Below are 18,309 nucleotides of genomic sequence, written 5' to 3'. Positions count from 1 at the left end.
CAAAAATGTAAACTTGCAGGCTCTGCCTTAAGGCTACTGAACACAGCCAACATCTTCCAGTCTCCAGGTAAATGCACATTATCACCTGAACAGTGGAGTTCTGCTCCATATCTTGCCCTCTGGAGATGACAAGTTAAAGAGTAAGGGGATTTACTGATTTTGACAATTGAGAAATGCACTTAAATTGGATGGTGGAACAAGAATTGATGTCATTGCCTCTGCTGATGAATTTTTTTCTTCCCTCATGGGCACAGTTTAGCCAAAATTAAACTGCTTTCTGACAGGTAAGAATTTTTCATCTCTGGGTGATATTACAGATAAGACCATCAACAATACAAGTTTTAGTAGTCCTCATAAGAAAGCGAGAAATAAGAAAACCTGTTTCCTGAGGGACAAATGTAGTAATCTCACAAAATCCTTCCAAAAATGTTTTACCATTACTGATCGTTTCTAAGACAGTTTAAAGGAGTAAATGTATTCTATAAGGCTGTCTATTTAAATGTGAACAGAAGCCTGACTCACAAGCCTCTGCCATTGTGATCTAAAGAAATCAATGAGTCTCCAGCCCCTCAACACAGGGCTTTGCTGTTCTTCATGTCTATAGCACCACTTGCTCCAAAGGAGGAGGGTTTCGCTTCACCACCCTCGTCCTGGTATCAGGTACTTGTGTCAATTTTTTCCTTGCTTACACATATTCCTAGTCTCCAAACCATCCTCTAGCTTCCTGATTGACATTTACTACCAACCAATTCTGATGTTAGTATCTTTATTTTCCTCTCACTCCCCTCTCTTCCTTCCCTCCTACTGCCTCCTTATTTTCCTGCTGCTCTTTTCCTATCACTGTCTTTGGCCTCTGCCCCAGAACTATATCTCTGTTTGTATCCAGTGGCATGTCTCATTGCCAAGGTTGTACTGTTATGATTATTTCCAATTGACTTTCACACAAGTGATCATCCTGAGCCAAATTCAGCAGGCGATAACTACTACATATTCCTTATAGTCTAATTCTTTCGTCTTTCCCGTTCTCTCCCACTTTCCTCCTCTTCTGCTTTCCTGGAAGGCTTTCCCAAAGAACGGGACTCCATCACCACTCTAATATATGCAAGCAAAGTTTTCACTCCTGTGTCAGTTGATAGTTCTTTAAGGCGATGATACAGTATGTTAGTTTATGATTTAGCAGATATTTGCTCATTTGCTACCTTAAGTGCAGCGATGTAATTTGTTCTGAACAGCAGGTTTTGAGTGGATTCAACATGAGCAAAGGCTATCCTAGGCTTGCTTCATGGCCCTGTGCTGTGCTACTTTGACCAATACTTGTAAACAGCATGGCCATGAAAGTCATTCCATCTCCTGATCCAGCCAACCTGGTATTTCACAGGTGCAAGCAGGATGAAATACATGCAAGAGAAACAAGTTCTCCATTGTGAGCTCATGGCTGCTCCACACCAACAACTTCTGCTACATGGGGTCAAAGTAAATTGGTAAGCCAAGCTTTGGTGTTCACTGGCTGAGCTAAAATTACCTGAAAACCCTGAGACATTTCGCAGTAATTGATCTCCAAGTCACTGACTGAGATTGAAAAGTCATGATTCTCAGGCTTTCATTTTCCATGGCACATTGCCAGAAAATTAACAACCTACCAGATGGACACTAGAGAAGTTTGGAGAAACACAAGACATTCTAGAATCTCTCCAATTACTTTTATTTTTAGAAAGCAGAAAAGGGCTCAACATTTCACTCTAATATGCCTTCTGAAAGGAAAAAGCAAGTCATTGGTAAGGGTACATGACATGCAGATTTCAGAGAAGTCCCACAAACTCCGAATTTCTAAGAACAGAATACATTTGGTTCTTAGCATAAAGAAAAAGCAATGAAAAAGTAAAGAAAATTGAGTGAAAATTAGTAATTACCGCTTTGAAATAAGATTCTCTCTCACTCATTCATTCTCTTACCTCTCTGTCCCATTGTATATATTTGATTTTAACTTTACAGGAAGAGTCATACTTTGTTTGTAAGACCAGGCATATACAAAGTCATACCTGACCTTGAAATCTTATGATCATATGTGTGACTATGCTTATTTTGTATTTTTTATTTTTCTTAATTACAGTTTATTCACTTTGTATCCCCCTGCAGCTCCCTCCTTCCTCCCCTCCCAATCCCACCCTTCCTCACCCTTCTCCACCCATACCCCTCCCCAAGTCCACTGATAGGGGAGGTCTTCCTCTCTTTCCTTCTGGTCCTAGTCTATAGGGTTTCATCAGGAGTGGCTGCATTGTATAAGCTTTTAAGGTGCAAATACATGAAAACCCCATTAATGGCAGGACTCTAATGTTCTACAGCTTCTTGGAAAATCAGCATGTTTCTAAGCATCTCTGTACCTTCACTAGACACTTACATAAAAATTTCCTTTGATTCCAGACACTTCCTTTAGTCTGATTACTTTTCGCATGTATGTGAAGGAACCATTTCACTTAGAGACATTTATATCCCAAATCAAATTTACTCATCACCAAAATTAGTACATTTATATATAATGAAATTATTTTTTTGGAGAACTTCAAAATACAAGCTGAAACTTGTCATTCAGGTAATATTTTTAAGAAGGAAATGTTCTTATGCAACATGACTAAAATACCTTGGGGAACTCTGAAGTCATTTTTTCATTAAATAGAGCTGAAATTATGTGAACAAGTAGAACATAGGAAAGAAAGAGGAAAACAAAGTATAGAACACTGGGGGATGAGAAAATAGAAAATAGACTGTGAAAGGAACAGTGATTTGTTCAAGGTTACCTACTGAGTGAGTGCTTCAGGGAAAGGGGCGGGGAAGATTGAGCCTAAATAAAAAGCCTTAGCTATCCACAGAAATGGCTGCATGCTAAATCTGCCTTTTCAATAAGCATTGCATTCACTCTATCTGGAAGACAATATTCATATTTATAAAATTCCCCCCAGAATATAGCCAAGAGTTACTGTGTAAGCCTGTATTTTTTTAAAACAAGCCCATACATTGTTACTGATCAGAAGTTAACTATGATTTAATTTTCAAATATAAAACCTGATTTAATTTCCTTAACATTTCTCCTGTAGGTATTATCATTTATGTCTTATGGATTCATATAGCTCCAGAATTATTAAATGGGTTGCTTAGGAGTATAATACCAATGAAATTGGTGTGTTTTCATCATTCTGAGCTGTGTAGCAACCCTCTCGGTAGAGCTAACACTTAAAAAATCAAAAGAGGTTTTTATGTAGTGAAAAAAATATGATTAAACAGAAAAATAAAGCTTTGGGTATATTCAAGTTAGGTACAAAGTTGACATTTAAGAGAATCTAAGCTACTGTGCTAATTTATTATATGTGGCTGCTTTTACTAGCTAATTGATTGGGACATCAGTTGAGAATGTCTGCATAAGATCTTTATTTAGATCCTATTTGATAAGCCTTTTTCACATACTAGCATCTCATAAGGAAGCCATGAGAATCCTAATAGAAATCCTTGAAATCCTATTGATTCACTACAAAAAGTAGTTCTATTTGCCAAACAAACCCTCTATTATCTGTGTCGACCTCTATAATGCACAATGCCTTTGATAATGTCAGCTGTCAGCCTGAAACAGTGTAGACTTCTGAGGGAGTCTGAGGGAATGTCCAGATCAAACTGCCCTGTGGCCAGTCTGTGGGGGATTGTCTTGACAACCTACCTTAGGCAGGTAGACCTGAGCAGGTCTAAGCAGGTAGACCTGAGCTAGCTCAGGTATCAGAAAGCTAGTTTAGGATGAATCAGGGAGCCAAGCAAAGAGCCAAGCAGCGAACAGTACTCCTTTATGGTTTCTAACTCAAGTTCCCAACTTGACTTCATTCCTGCCCTGAATTCTTTAGAGAATAGAATGTGAGCTGAAAGGGGAAGCCAAATCACCTCTCTCCTCCCCAGCTTGCTGTTGATGTTCTATCCCAGCAACAGAAAGGTGACTAGGACACACTACTTTTCTGCTTTGTCAAATCCGTTATGCCAAAAATGTTTAAAATATTGAGTTCCTTAATATATGAGTGCCTATCCTAAGGATGGTGAGATTTCTGGGGCAAACTCTCTCCAGCAAAATTCCTTACAGCAATAGGGTATGTAAGCAAGCTTTGTTCTGAAGCTGAAAGGCTGATTAGAAGAGGGTGAGAGTGAGAGAAACACAAGCAGCATCAAGACAGGAGCTGAAAAGCCTTTAAGGGAGAGTGAGGGCACTTAAGCTTATTTCTTCCTCTACTGATTGCATAGAATAGTTCAACGAGCTACTTAACCTCCTTAAGACTCAGTTTTCCAAATTTTAAAATATAAAATGAACAGATTTTGCGTCACAAAAATTGTTGGGATAACTATATTATATGCATGTGTTAATTACTTAAAACAATGTTAGGCATTCAGAGAGAAGGTAAGGGGAATGATGAAAAAAAGTGTAGTGGACACCAAGCTCATTTCAAATGTTACTTTGTTTCCTTCTACAGAACCCTTTGCACAGCCTACTTGAGTCATGCCTGAGAGTTAACCACAGCCCATATCTGGCACCTAACTATCCTTGTTAAGAAAGATTTTACAGATGTTAGTTCAAATTTTCATGTGATTAAGCATCAAGCTAAGCCTGTTTTTATTTCTGTCTTGATCCTGTGTCTTTAGTCAATTGTTCTGTAGTCAAACCCCTGCACTGTATTCCAGTTTTGCCATGCTACTTCCTTGGGTCTAAGAACTGGCTTGCAGAGCCTGCTTGGGACCTTCAGTACTTTGAGGTATGCATTTCCCAAAAGGCAGCCAGCCCACAGATGAGAAACACTTGTTTGGAGTTTATTGTTTGAACTTTGAAAAGTATTATTAGTTGTCTTCAGGAATTTCAAATATTTACATAATGATTTAGGTTTTCAACCTCTCTTGAAACATTACAAGATTTTTTCAAAATGGCCTCTAGTTGCTGCTGTGCCCTTTAGAGGGCCATGACTTTGTATTCTCCACAGGCCCCAGCTTCATTTGTGTCTGGAATTTGCTTGGTACCTCCAGGCATGTGAGGTGGGGCTCTAGGTCTGAGAACATCTGGTGAGCAGCAAGTACCTGCTTTGTGCCAATTCTATATATGCTTGACTCACTTAAAGGCCAGAAATCTGTTCTTGGCCTCTATCTCACTGGCCCTTCTTCTGTACTGCATCCCTTCTGTCTGCAGTGATATTTGGCTGTCTTGTGGTCCCTGGTCACTATCACCCACCCATCAACCAGCTCAGAGAGCTCACAAACATCCCTGATGCCAACAATTTCTCCCCACCTTTAGCCTATTACCAGTCCCTAGACTCTGTCCTCAAATTTTTGATCACTATAATGATTAAGTTCAATCATCCCAGGCTGTTAGTCTACCCCATCCTGATATAGATTTCACGCTCAATGGTGTCCTTAATGTTTCATAGTCCACATCTCACAAATGTGCATATTTTATTACATGGAAACTACATCTGTAAAAATTTTCCCTACAGTTCTTATTAAGATCCCCCAATTATCTAGCAAATATTTATTGATCAACTAGGTTTCAGGCTATGGAATAAAAATTGATCTGCATGTTTGTTTAGCCAGAAACACAATGATGTTTGCCATGTCTGCTATTAGCAATTCAACCACTTTCCAGTGAACTACCTAGCATACAAACAATATTTTAACTGACACACACACACACACACACACACACACACACACACACACACACGGGGTATGTGTGTGTCAGTTAAAATATGACTGCCCACTCTACGTTACAAAATACAAACAAATAAAAGAAATATTTATATGACTAAGCCAAGGTTCAGGAAACAACAAAAGAACACTCACAAAAATAATTATGCATATCATTTTATCAAATTATCTGGACTGAACAGAACTAATTGCACTGTGACTGTTAAATTCAGCCAATGAATACTACCAAGCTTATAAAATATAGTCTTAATAAAAATGTTACTTACATAAGGAATAGTGTCCAAAGTGTCTGTGTTGACAATTATAGGAGCAGGGCTAGCCTAAAGAAAAGAAGCAGAAAAAAATATTAAGTAATCAATAAGCTATTCAGAGACCAGTTCTGTTAACCTATTTAACAAAGATCCCCACAAGCATTCCCTGAGGTCTGGTACATGCCCTGAGCTGTTGTTGGAGGCTGCACTAAGAGGGTTGAGTTTCCACATTTTCCCTCACTTTAAGTACCTATTTGCAATGCTTAATAAAGTATATTAAACACTCATATAAATCACACTGATTTCCCCTTAAACTGTACACAACAACATAGGCTTTGTGCTTCATAATAATAGGTAGGGATCTCCATTAAATTGGTTCATGATAAAATGTGAGTCATTTCTTTATAAAATGAGTTTACTGAAAAACTTTGAATTTTCTTTCAAGTAAGCACAATCAAATCTCAGCCAATATTTAAGCCATTGTCCAACAGTATACTTACCCAATGGAGTAATTCACTTAACAAGTATTTAACTAGTACATATGCTATATCATCCTCTTAATATATATATCTATGATCATAAACATTGGATAAAGTTCAGAAATCAGAGATGAGAGAAAACCATACTTGATATGATAAGCTTCCTTTTTAAAAAAAAATTGCACAGTGTCCAGTAACTCCCTTTAAAGCTGAATGGGAAACCCTGGATGACTGGTACAGAGGTGCCACAAGCCTAGGCATTAGAAAATGAGAGGTGGCAAGCTATTTGCACCACAAATCTGACCTCATGAATATTTAGTAGATCTATTTTTATTTTCAAGTTTCTAGAATTTTCACATCAACCTTTTCCTCCATTCCCCAAAGGATCTTTAATCTCCATCCCAAATTACAGATTTCATTTAGATAGAGGACATACTCTCATCATGATTAATTGAGAGCTGTCCTATGTGATGAAGTTTCTTGGCAAGCGCTCAACTTCTGGGGACATTTCATTAGCTGTGCCCTCTGGAGTCAACAGAGTTAACAGGATTTTAGTGTCAGTCAGCGCCAGTGGAATCCTAATCAAAAGGCTAACAGCATTCCAGTAGGTCTTATATAGCAAAATTCTCTCTCTTTGTTATATTTCATTTTCCTTCTTTATTTATTTATTTATTTATTTATTTATTTATTTTTACTTTTAATTTAAAAAAATTATTTTTACAATTTATTCATTTCATATTCTGACTGTAGCCCCCTTCCTCATATCCTCCCTGCCCCACCTTCCCTCCTTCTCTTTTCCACCTATCCCCTTCTCCTAGACCACTGAAAGGGCCATCTGACCATAGCTTATCAAGTCTCAACAGGACTCCCTGTATCCTTTTCCTTTGTGGCCAGGCCAAATCAGCAGGAGGAAATGATCAAAGAGCAGGCAACCAAGTTCATGTCAGACACAGCCCCTGCTCCCATCACTCAGGAACCCACATGGAGACTGAGCTGCCTATGGGCCACATCTGAGCAGGGGTCTGAGTCCTCTCCATGCATGGTCCTTGATTGGTACATCAGTCTCTGCAGGCACCTCTGCCCAGATTTTTGGCTTTGTTGGTCTCCTTGTGGAGCTTCTGCTCCCAAAGTATCACTATTCACAGATGATATGATACTATATATGAGTGACTCCCCAAATTCTACCAGGGAACTCCTACAGCTGATAAACACCTTCAGCAAAGTAGCTGGATACAAAATTAACTAAAAAAATCAGTAGCCCTCCTGTATACAAAAGACAAATGGGCTGAGAAAGAAATTAGGGAAACAACACCATTTACAATAGCCACAAAACCCATAATGTATCTTGGTATAACTAACCAAGCAAGTGTAAGACTTGTATGGAAAAACAACAACAACAACAACAACAACAACAAAAACCACTTCAAGTCTCTGAAGAAAGAAATTGAGGAAGATAGAAAGATTTCCCATGCTCATGCCTAGTTAGGATTAACAGTAAAAAGACCCATCCTACCAAAAGCAATCTACAGATTCAATGCAATTCTCAGCAAAATACCAATACAATTCTTTACAGACATTGAAAGAAAAATTCTCAACTTTGTATGGAAAAAGAAACAAACAAATCCAGCATAGCTAAAACAATCTTCTACAATAAAAGATCTTCTGGAGGTCTCTTTATCCTTGATGTCAAGCTGTACTATGGAGCAACAGTAATAAAAACTGCATGGTACTGGCATAAAAACAGAATGGTGAACCAATGGAACTGAATAGAAGACCTAGAAAGAAACCCACTCATCTACAGTCACCTGCTTTCTGGCAAAAATGCCGAAAACCATACAATGGAAAAAGATAAGACCTTCAACAAATGGTGCTGGTCTAACTGGATATCCATATGTAAAAAAGTAAATAAATCCATATTTATCACCCTGCACAAAAGTAAATCTAAGTGGATCAAAGAGCTTAACATAAAACCAGACACACTAAATCTGTTAGGAAAAAAACAAACTGGGAAAAAGCCTTGAAATCATTGGCACAGGAGACAACTTCCTGAACAGAACACTAGCAGCCCAGGCTCTAAGATCAACAATCAATAAATGGGACCTTATGAAACTGAAAAGCTTATGTAGAGCAAAGTATACTGTCAACAGAACAAAACAACGGACTACAGACTGGGAAAAGATCTTCACCAACCCTACATCTGACAGAGAGATAATATCCAGAATATATAACAAACTCAAGAAATTAGACAGCAACAAACCAACAACCCACAGTTAAATATAGAATTCTTTTTATTTTTTCAAAAATTGTTTTATTAGAAGCATTTTACTTGTTGATTCTGAAGAGTAACTTTATTGGACAAAATAGATTGGTAATTATTTTCTTTCTTTTTTATTAATTACAGTTTATTTACTTTGTATCCCAATTGTAGCTCCTTCCCTTGTCCCCTCCTAATCCTACCATCCCTCCTTTTATTCACCCATGCCCCTCCCCCAGTCCAGTGATAGGGAAAGACCTGGAGTGGACAGGAGCTCCACAAGGAGAGCAATAGAACCAAAAAATCTGGCCTCAGGGATCTTTTCTGAGACTGATACTCCAACCAAGGACCATTCATGGAGATAACCTAGAACCCATGCACAGATGTAGCCTATGGCAGCTCAGTGTCCAAGTGGTTTCCATAGTAATGGGAACAGGGACTGTCTCTGAAATGAACTGATTGGCCTGCTCTTTGATCACCTCCCCCTGAGGGAGTTGCAGCCTTACCAGGCCACAGAGTAAGACAATGCAGCCACTGCTGCTGTGATCTGATAGACTAGGGTCACATGGAAGGGGATTAGGACCTCCCCTATCAGTGGAAATATAGAATTCTTTTTTTAAACTTTTATTAGTTACACTTTATTCACTTTGTATCCCCCCATAAGCCCCTCCCTCCTCCCCTCCTAATCCCACCTTCACTCCCCCTTCTTCACGCATGCCCCTCCCCAAGTCCACTGATGAGAGGTCTTCCTCTCCTTCCTTCTGATCTTAGTCTATCAGATCTCATCAGGAGTAGCTGCATTGTCATCTTCTGTGGCCTGGTAAGGCTGCTCCCCCCTCAGGGGGAGGTGATCAAAGAGCAGGCCAATCAGTTTATGTCAGAGGCAGTCCCTCTTCCCATTACTATGGAACCCACTTGGACACTGAACTTCCATGGGCCACATCTGTGCAGGGGTTCTAGGTCATCTCCATGCCTGGTACTTGATTGGAGTATGAGTCTCTGGAAAGACCCCTGTGTTCAAATTTTCTGGTTCTGATGCTCTCCTTGTGGAGTTCCTATTCTCTCCAGCTCTTACTATTTCCCTCTTCTTTCATAAGATTCCATGCAGTCAGCCCAACAGTTGGCCATAAGTCTCAGCATCTGCTTTGACAGACTGCAGGGCAGAGCCTTTCAGAGGCCCTCTGTGGCAGGTTCCTAACTTGTTTCCTGTTTTCTTCTTCTTCAGATGTCCATCCTCTTTGCCTTTTGGGATGGGGATTGAGCATTTTAGTCAGAGTCTTGATTAGTTTCTTTAGATGTAGAGATCTTAGTAGGCTTATCCTATATTATATGTCTATATGAGTGAGTATATACCATGTGTGTCTTTCTGTTTCTGGGACAGCTCACTCAGGATGATCCTTTCCAGTTCCCACCATTTACCTGCAAATTTCATGATTTCCTTATTTTTCATTCCTAAGTAATATTCCATTGTGTAGATGTATCACAATTTCTGTAAACATTCTTCAGTTGAGGGGCATCTGGGTTGTTTCCAGCTTCTGGCTATTATAAATAAAGCTGCTACAAACATGGCTGAGCAAATGTCCTTATTGAGTACTTGAGCCTCTTTTGGATATATGCCTAGGAGTGGTATGGCTGGATCTTGAGGAAGCATTATTCTTAGTTGTCTGAAAATGCACCAGATTGATTTCCAGAGTGGTTGTACAACTTTACATTCCCACCAGCAGTGGAGGAGGGTTCCCCTTTCTCTACAACCTCTCCAGCATGTGTTGTCACTTGAGTTTTTGATTTTGGCCATTCTGATGGGTGTAAGGTGAAATCTCAGGGTCGTTTTGATTTGCATTTCCCTGATGGCTAATGAGGTTGAACATTTCTTTAAGTGTTTCTTTGCCATTCGATATTCCTCTATTGAGAATTCTCTGTTTAACTCTGTTCCCAATTATAGAATTCTTAACAGAGGAATATAAAATAGAGAAGAAACACTTAAAAATTGCTCAATATCCTTATTTATCCTTATTCATTCAACGTCCTTATTCATTCAAATCAAAATGACCCTGAGATTCCATCTTACACCCTTCCGAATGGCTAAGATAAAAACCTCAGGAGACAACACATGCTGGAGAGGATGTGGAGAAAGGGGAACCCTCCTCCATTGCTGGTGGGAGTGCAAACTTTTAAAGCCACTTTGGAAATCAATCTAGACCTTTCTCAGAAAATTTGGAATTGCACTACCTTAGGATCCAGTTATACCACTCCTGGGCATATCCCTGAAAGATGTTCCACCATACAACAAGGACTTTTGCTCAACTATGTTCATAGCAGCTTTATTCGTAATACCCAGAATCTGTAAACAACCAGATGTCCCTCAGTTATAGTATGAACAAAAACAAAACTGTGGTATATTTACACAATGGACTATTACTCATCTATTAAAAACAAGGAAATCATGAAATTTGCAGGCAAATGGATGGACCCAGGAAAGATCATCCTAAGTGAGGTAACCTAGAACCAGAAAGACATGCATGGTATGTACACTTATAAGTGGATATTAGCTATATAATATAGGGTAAACATACTAAAATCTACAGACTTAAAGAAGCTAAACTACAAGGAGGACTCCAGGGAAGATGTTTAAATCTCATTCGGAATGGCAATAGGATAGACACCAGAAGTTGTGGAAGGGAGGGAACAGGACAGGAGCCTACCATAGAAGTCCTCTGAAAATTCTGTTTCATAACTCAAGAGACCAGGACTAATGAACATGAACTTCATATGTTCAAATATAAATGTATATATTCACACAGAAAGTCAACTGGATATTCATGGTATGTTATTAATTATCAATAAGTACCTTGTAGGTGCATAGAGGCTTTGGAGAAAGGCACATCACATATATCCAAACCTAAAAATATTGTCTATAAAGAGAGTTTAGGTATGGTGAACAGCTTTGGAATCAGAAGACATGGGTTTGATGACGGTGCAACAACTTCTCCTTTGTGGAATGGAAATAACACTGATAATGTTTGAAATGTTAAAGGCCAAAGGAAAATGTGAGTTTGAATTCACCTGAGAAACTACATTTCAGGATTAATGCTAAATATTTCTAAGCATTCCTAATGATATACTACTATTAATAGACACATTTAGACATAAATGATGGTTACTCATCTATTTATATTTCAGAGATCTTAGTGCTATGCTGGGCTTATAGTAATAACATCACTGTTTATTATATATATATGCATATCTATATAGTATTTATATGAATTCAGAGAACACATTCTCATTTAATCATCAGAAAAGACATACTGATAAGACATTATTATCACTATACCCATTTATATTGAGAAAACTGAAGTTCAGGCAAAATGAGAACTGAAATGTAAATGTTTTGGCATATTAAAATTCACAGTTTCCCTCCTAAGCAGCAGTTACAGAATCTTACCACTTGGGTCTATCACAAAGCATCTAAGATTCCTATGATAGAACATCAGACAAAGCAAAGGCCACTTTAGAAAAACAGATGTCTCAGGATATTGAAGAACAGATATTGAAAGCAATCTGATGAAGTATCAATCAATCAATCAATCAATCAATCTATCTATCTATTTTCTATCGTCTATCTACCTATCATATATCTGTTATATTATATTTCTGGTTTGATGATGACGTCTCTATGATTTTGATTTTTTTCTTATGACCCACAAAAGAACCCGTATCTCATATCACTAAATCAATTAAAAACTGCCTGTATATCACAGCTGGTCTTTGTCATCAAGCATAGCATTGATGATTAAATTTGAACTGATTTGCTCTAGGGCTTTTGTTTAATTTTTATTTTTTCTTATAGGTTACATTTTATATTGTATGAATAAATTTAAGAGCCTATTTCCTATGCAGTGCTATCTATAACTTTCTATTTGTGCTATTTTACATTTCCCATATGTTAATTTGACCTTTGCAACAAGATCCTATATTTAAAAATGAACAGAGATTATGTACTTCTCTCAAGTTCTCTATATGTATTGTATATACAGAATAACATTAAAATTTTTATGATAATTATTAATTGTTGTTTTACGCATAGATATATTCTCTTACATTAGGCTATATTTTCAGCCCTGCTTAGAAATTACTGACTAAATGTATCTCTAAAGTACAGATGGGGTCTCAAAGAAGAGCATTATATATCTTTATGACTTTTACCAAACATTTCCAATATACCCATCGACTCCACGCAAATATATGAGTTAATCACATAGATTTGTTCATTCTAGCTTCTGTTTCCCTGTTGACTTTTGCAAAGGCTAAAACTCAGGTCTAGATTGATCTAATTGGGTTTCTTAGTTTTAGAAATCAGTTCCCTGGCTGCTTTGATGGTCTCTCCACACTGCCCCATGTATTCATCCTTGTTTCATAGCAGATATCCTCTTTAATTGAACCCATCAATTAAAACTGATGACTCACACTCCAGCCTCTCTTTTTCATATGCTTATTTCAATCCACTGGAAAAAGACTCATAACAAATCTGGAAAGAGAAAAATAATTTCCTTTTCAGAGGCTTTAAGGCTGGTGTTTCTGTAAATATAGGCAGGCATTTTGAAACATTAAAGGATTAAGAAATGCAGCCTTTACTGGGTGACCCAAATAGTAAATAAAGGTCATTACAAATTTCCCTTACATTCCTTTCCAAGAAACAAATGAAGCTAATCACAGAGAAGCAGGAAGCAGGTGGAGAGAACAGTTAAAATGTGGATGATTTTGTTCATTCATCCCAGCTTCCTTTCTGTCTTTGTGTCTCACAACCTACAAAAGTATTCTGAGAATGCTATGGCTCTTTTGCCTTCATCAGTAAAAGATAAATTTCTGGGCTTGTCAATAAAAGGATCACATTAATAAGGAAACCAAAACACTGAGGGAACACTGCAGAGTTCATGATTTTCTTGGAGTTATCATCACTGTGATAAAACACCATGACCAAGGCAACTTGAAGAGGAAATGGTTTATTTGGCTTACATGTCCACATCTATGCTCATCACTGAAGGAAGTCAGGACAGGTACTCAAACAGGACAAGAACCTGAAGGCAGATTCCATGCCAAGAATAGTAAAACTTTCAGTATGAGAAACTGTACAATGGTTTCAACCTAGCCAGAGCATGTAACAGATAGCAAGAAGTTGCTAATGGGTCAAGTTAAGGAGGCCAAATATGACAGGAGCAGTGGCAGATGTTAGGGCCTGGCACCTTGACTACCTTCTCAGTCTTTCAGGACAAGACTCCAAAATGAAAGCTATGAACTTCTGAACCTTAGTTCAGAAGTTATCCATTAGCTGGCTTTCATTGACAGCTGCTTGACACCCCACTAGCCAGCCTTTAGTTCCATAATCTATGGAGAGGCTGCCATTGGGGTGAGCCTCACTGGAATTATAGTTTGAGCCCAGGCAGGAAAGTAGCATATTTGGGATTATCATGCATACATTCTGCCATGTCTGAAATAAGACCTCAGTATTGAGGACTGGGTTGGCTATGCCAAGGATTTATCTTATTTATGTTTTATTTTATGTTTTTTTGTCACACCCAATATTAACCAACTGGAGTATATGGAAAGAAGAATTGTTGAAAAGAGTAATCTTTTCTGTTTTCCCAAATTGTGCTCCTGTTCTCTATTGAAACTAAAACTTTTTCTTCCTTCTCCTTATTCCCAGTTTTCTGGCTGAGTCTCCACATCCTGGATATTCTCAGTTTTCTATTCCCAGTCGAAGGAATTACTTGAAACCTAAAATAACCGTCAGTTGAAGATTTCCAATACCACCACTCAGCTATATACCATCACTCTAGCTTCCTGCTCTTTAAGAAAGGGCTGGCTAACAATTCATATAAGTGGTGGCACCCAATTCAAATTAATTAGCTTATTGAATTACCATGTAATACTGTGAGAGAGAAACAACTACCTGTAATTTACAGGTGGGGAAACGAGGATTTTAATGCTGAGATAAGGAACGTTTATCTTCATTCTTAATTTTACAAATAGGGTAAGAGGGAAGGAAAAATGGTATGCATCAGATCTCATAATTAACTCAAAGTAAGTACTGAGGCTACAATAATAACAAGATAATAATAGTAGTGATAGAAGTATTAAGCCTATGATGAGATAGTATGATTCAGTAATAATGATTCTTTGAGATGAATTGATGGATTTAATTTTTGCAGTATTCAAAATAAATGATATTTCACTACTGAAAAGAAACAAAAGCGTAGTGAAGGACGGGAGGGCAGGAGGCAGGAAGGGAAGACAGGGGAAAGAAAGGGATGGGAAGAGGAGGGGAGTCAGGGTACGAGAAAGGGAGGGACATGGGACAGGAAGGGAAGGGAAGGCAAGTACGGGTAAGGGTAAGGGGAGGGGAAAAAGGAAAACAGAAAGGAGAGAGCTGTGGATGGGGTGAAGAAATGGAGGAGGAAAGGAAAGAAGCCAAAATTGACTAACTTGTTTGCTTAAGGTCATAAATCTAAGAAAATCCAGGAGGAGTTCTGGTCTATGTCTTTCTGGCACCAGAACCAAGATGTAAACCAATTTCCTGACTGATCTTTTGAATTTCTGAAAATTATTCATTTTCCCCCCCTTCCTTTTTCTTTTTTCCGCTTTCTTGGCATGGAAAGTTATGAGTTTCTCTTTCATACTCTAAAGAGAACTTTGTCTTCATTCTAGCTTAGATTCAATTTCCCAATTCTCACAAGGTTTCTAGGTCCCAGAATCTACTGCAAACTTCTGCCTAAAAAAAAAAAAAAATTGGGACAGTGCTGTTTTCTAGTTAACCTATTTCTCAAGAAGTGAGGTAGAAAAATAATGCATATGAAGCCAAATAGAGCCCTATAAATGGAAGGTTATGTTGTTACTGGATTTAGCTTTTGCTTTTAAAAATATTGTTGGCTCATGTTCCCTTCTCCACAATACCAACCAAGTGGGTACAGTGCTATCCAGTCAAGCTGCAGGCCTTGTTAAATTCACCAGTGGCTTCTTGTCATCTCACTTGTACTTAACCTGCAGTGGCTAGAGCATGCTCCTCACAGCAAAGGACATGGACTGGGAAAGAGAGCAGCATGGATGCCTGAGGAGTTAGCAGGTTGGACTTCACTATAGGCTAATGGCTGAAGAAGTCAAGATCTTGGATGCCCTCCTTAACTCTAAAATCAAAACCAAAACCAAACCAAAACAAACAAACAAACAAACAAACAAAACAACAAAAACTACATATGGCAACCTGCCTCCTTGTCAGCCTAGCTCAAAATGAAGGAAGACTGAGTAGCAGGTTCATGTTTTTATTTCATTTATTTATTTATTTATCTATCTATCTATCTATTTATTTATTTATTTATTTACTTTTTACTTGAACAAATTCAACTGTGAAACAACTCCTCTTGAGTCCCCCTCACATTTATTTACCTACCTATGCATCTATCTATCTATCTATCTATCTATCTATCTATCTATCTATCTATCTATCTATTAGAGACAGGTTCTTGGTATATAGGCTAGCTGTCCTAAAACTCATGATCATCAGCTTTATATTCCTGAGTGCAATAAACTTTCTTAATGATGAAAGTTTATTGTATCCTAATGAATAAAAAAAATCAGATGTGAAGTACCCTCTCTAGTGTTCATCTGGAAACAGAAATATGACAAACCTGCCAATCTTTCTCCCAAAAAATTAACTACTAGCCACGCACTATGCAGGACTTGTTTCCTTACACTGTAGACTGGATGAGTAGACAGAAGTCTGTTCTACTAACAAATTTTCTCATCATTACCACCATTTGTATTTCAGCCCCTTGAATTATCGTTTTCCCATTACCAGTTGATCCTCTAATATAAAGATGCCCATGCTTTGGGTATAGCTCAGTGATGCAGTATTTACATGAAACCTGGACTTAGATCTGCAACACTACAAATGAAATAAAATACAAGGAAACACAGGGCTTTGCAGCAGATTGTTGATATTCTTTTTGTTGTTATTTTTTTATATATATTAATTGCAGTTTATTTATTTTGTATCCCAGCTGTTGATACTCTAAGGAGCTCAGTTAGATTAAGTTAGTCATCTCTTTCTCCCTGGGGCAGATAGCATGGTGGAGCCTGGAGACGAGACACAGAAAGAAAGGAGCATAGAGTCAAATAGTTTTCCTTATGTGTCCATGAGATTCCACGCTACTTGGATTAGCCTGGGCTGTTAGATGCGGAGATTCCAGACCCTGAGCTGTTTCTTCACTCTCCTGTGTATTTAGTATACAAACTAAAATAAATGACTCATGAAAAGTTGGTCTTCAGGTCAATACCAAACCCAAGTTGATAATTACTCCAAAAACCACTATCATGTTTTATACCATACATAAGGTGTTCATACATATTTGATAGTTAAATTCCTACAGGAAGAGGGAAGGGAAAGATAATGATTGATCAAGTTTCCACTATACCAGGAAAAAGGCAAGATTTTATGTTTTATATTATTTCCTATTCCTCAGAGAAAAATAAGTTTTCTCTTTTCTACAGAAAAATGAACAAAAGGTAATGATGATTCAGTGACTTTGTCAGATTTTGACATCTAGGGTGAATCAAAGCTAGATCTCAAACCAGGTCTTCTGATTCATAAACCCCCTGCTCTTTACCATCTATGTACCCACAATACCTCAAACCCCCAATTCACAGTGAATAAGAACATCACCATTTACCTATTTTACATAATGCTCCCTGAGTATCCCAGGAAAAATGGAACCATTCACTCGGCCCTCAGATGTGGTTCAGACAGTGTGGCCTTTGCCACAATGAACCATACCTACCTACGTCACTGATTCATTCCATGTGGTGCTATTCTCAGAGCTATCCATCATCCGGACACTGTGAGTTCCCCAAGAGCTATACACTTTGGGGCTCTGTTGTTCATATTGCCTTTCCTGCTCTTCTTTCCTTCCACAGTGCCAGGAGTCACTTCTACAAGAATATACTAGTTCATGCCTACATAGCTCCTTTGCTTTCTCTCTCTCTCCCCATACCCTGAATCAGCTGTGATCCCCACTCTTAAGAACATAACCAAATTCCTTATCCCAAAGTGCAATGTAATTAGTATTCAAAGTTCTTCATGAGCTTCCCTGTCTTAGTATATCAAGACCCCACCACCACCACACACATGCTTAAAGCCCTCATTATTTGTGTGTTTGCAGTTTGCAGTGGATTATAAATGTTTACAAAAACAGATTATGTGAATTCAACATGACCTAGAACTCTGGATGTGCAGTTCTGTCCTAGTTTGCTTCTGGACATTGTGATGAACACCAAGACCAAAAGCAACTTGTGGGAGGAAAGGGTTTATTTCACCTTACAGGTTAGAGCCCATCATGGAGAGAAGCCAGGGCAGGAACTGGATCAGAGCCCACAGAGCAGTGCTGCTGTCTGCTTCCCCCAGGCTCACATTCAGCTGCCTTTCTTGACTGGGCCCTCCCATGTCAAATACCATTCATCAGGACAAAGCTCCATAGACATGTCCACTGACCAATGTGACGCAGCCACTTACTTCTTCAAAGGAAATTCCCTCTTCCTGGTGTGCCCAGTTGATTACTAA

The 18,309-nt window shown here is 38.3% G+C and overlaps 1 protein-coding gene across 15 annotated transcripts in view; it reads right to left on the bottom strand.

Moving 5' to 3' along the window:
- Positions 1-18,309, bottom strand: part of Dlg2 (discs large MAGUK scaffold protein 2) — a 1,446,492-nt gene that overhangs the window by 608,750 nt on the left and 819,433 nt on the right. For all 15 annotated transcript variants that reach the window (XM_055623355.1, XM_055623352.1, XM_055623367.1 and 12 more), the window contains one exon: positions 5,985-6,038. In XM_055623355.1, the coding sequence (XP_055479330.1) occupies positions 5,985-6,038 (54 nt within the window). The remainder of the gene's footprint in view (positions 1-5,984; positions 6,039-18,309) is intronic.

This window comes from Psammomys obesus, unplaced genomic scaffold (assembly GCF_907164565.1).
Source record: "Psammomys obesus unplaced genomic scaffold, mPsaObe1.curated_primary_1811, whole genome shotgun sequence".
In the NCBI taxonomy this organism is placed as follows: domain Eukaryota; kingdom Metazoa; phylum Chordata; class Mammalia; order Rodentia; family Muridae; genus Psammomys; species Psammomys obesus.
The sequence above is the reverse complement of the archived record's forward strand: the minus strand, read 5'-3'. Positions and strand labels throughout refer to the sequence as shown.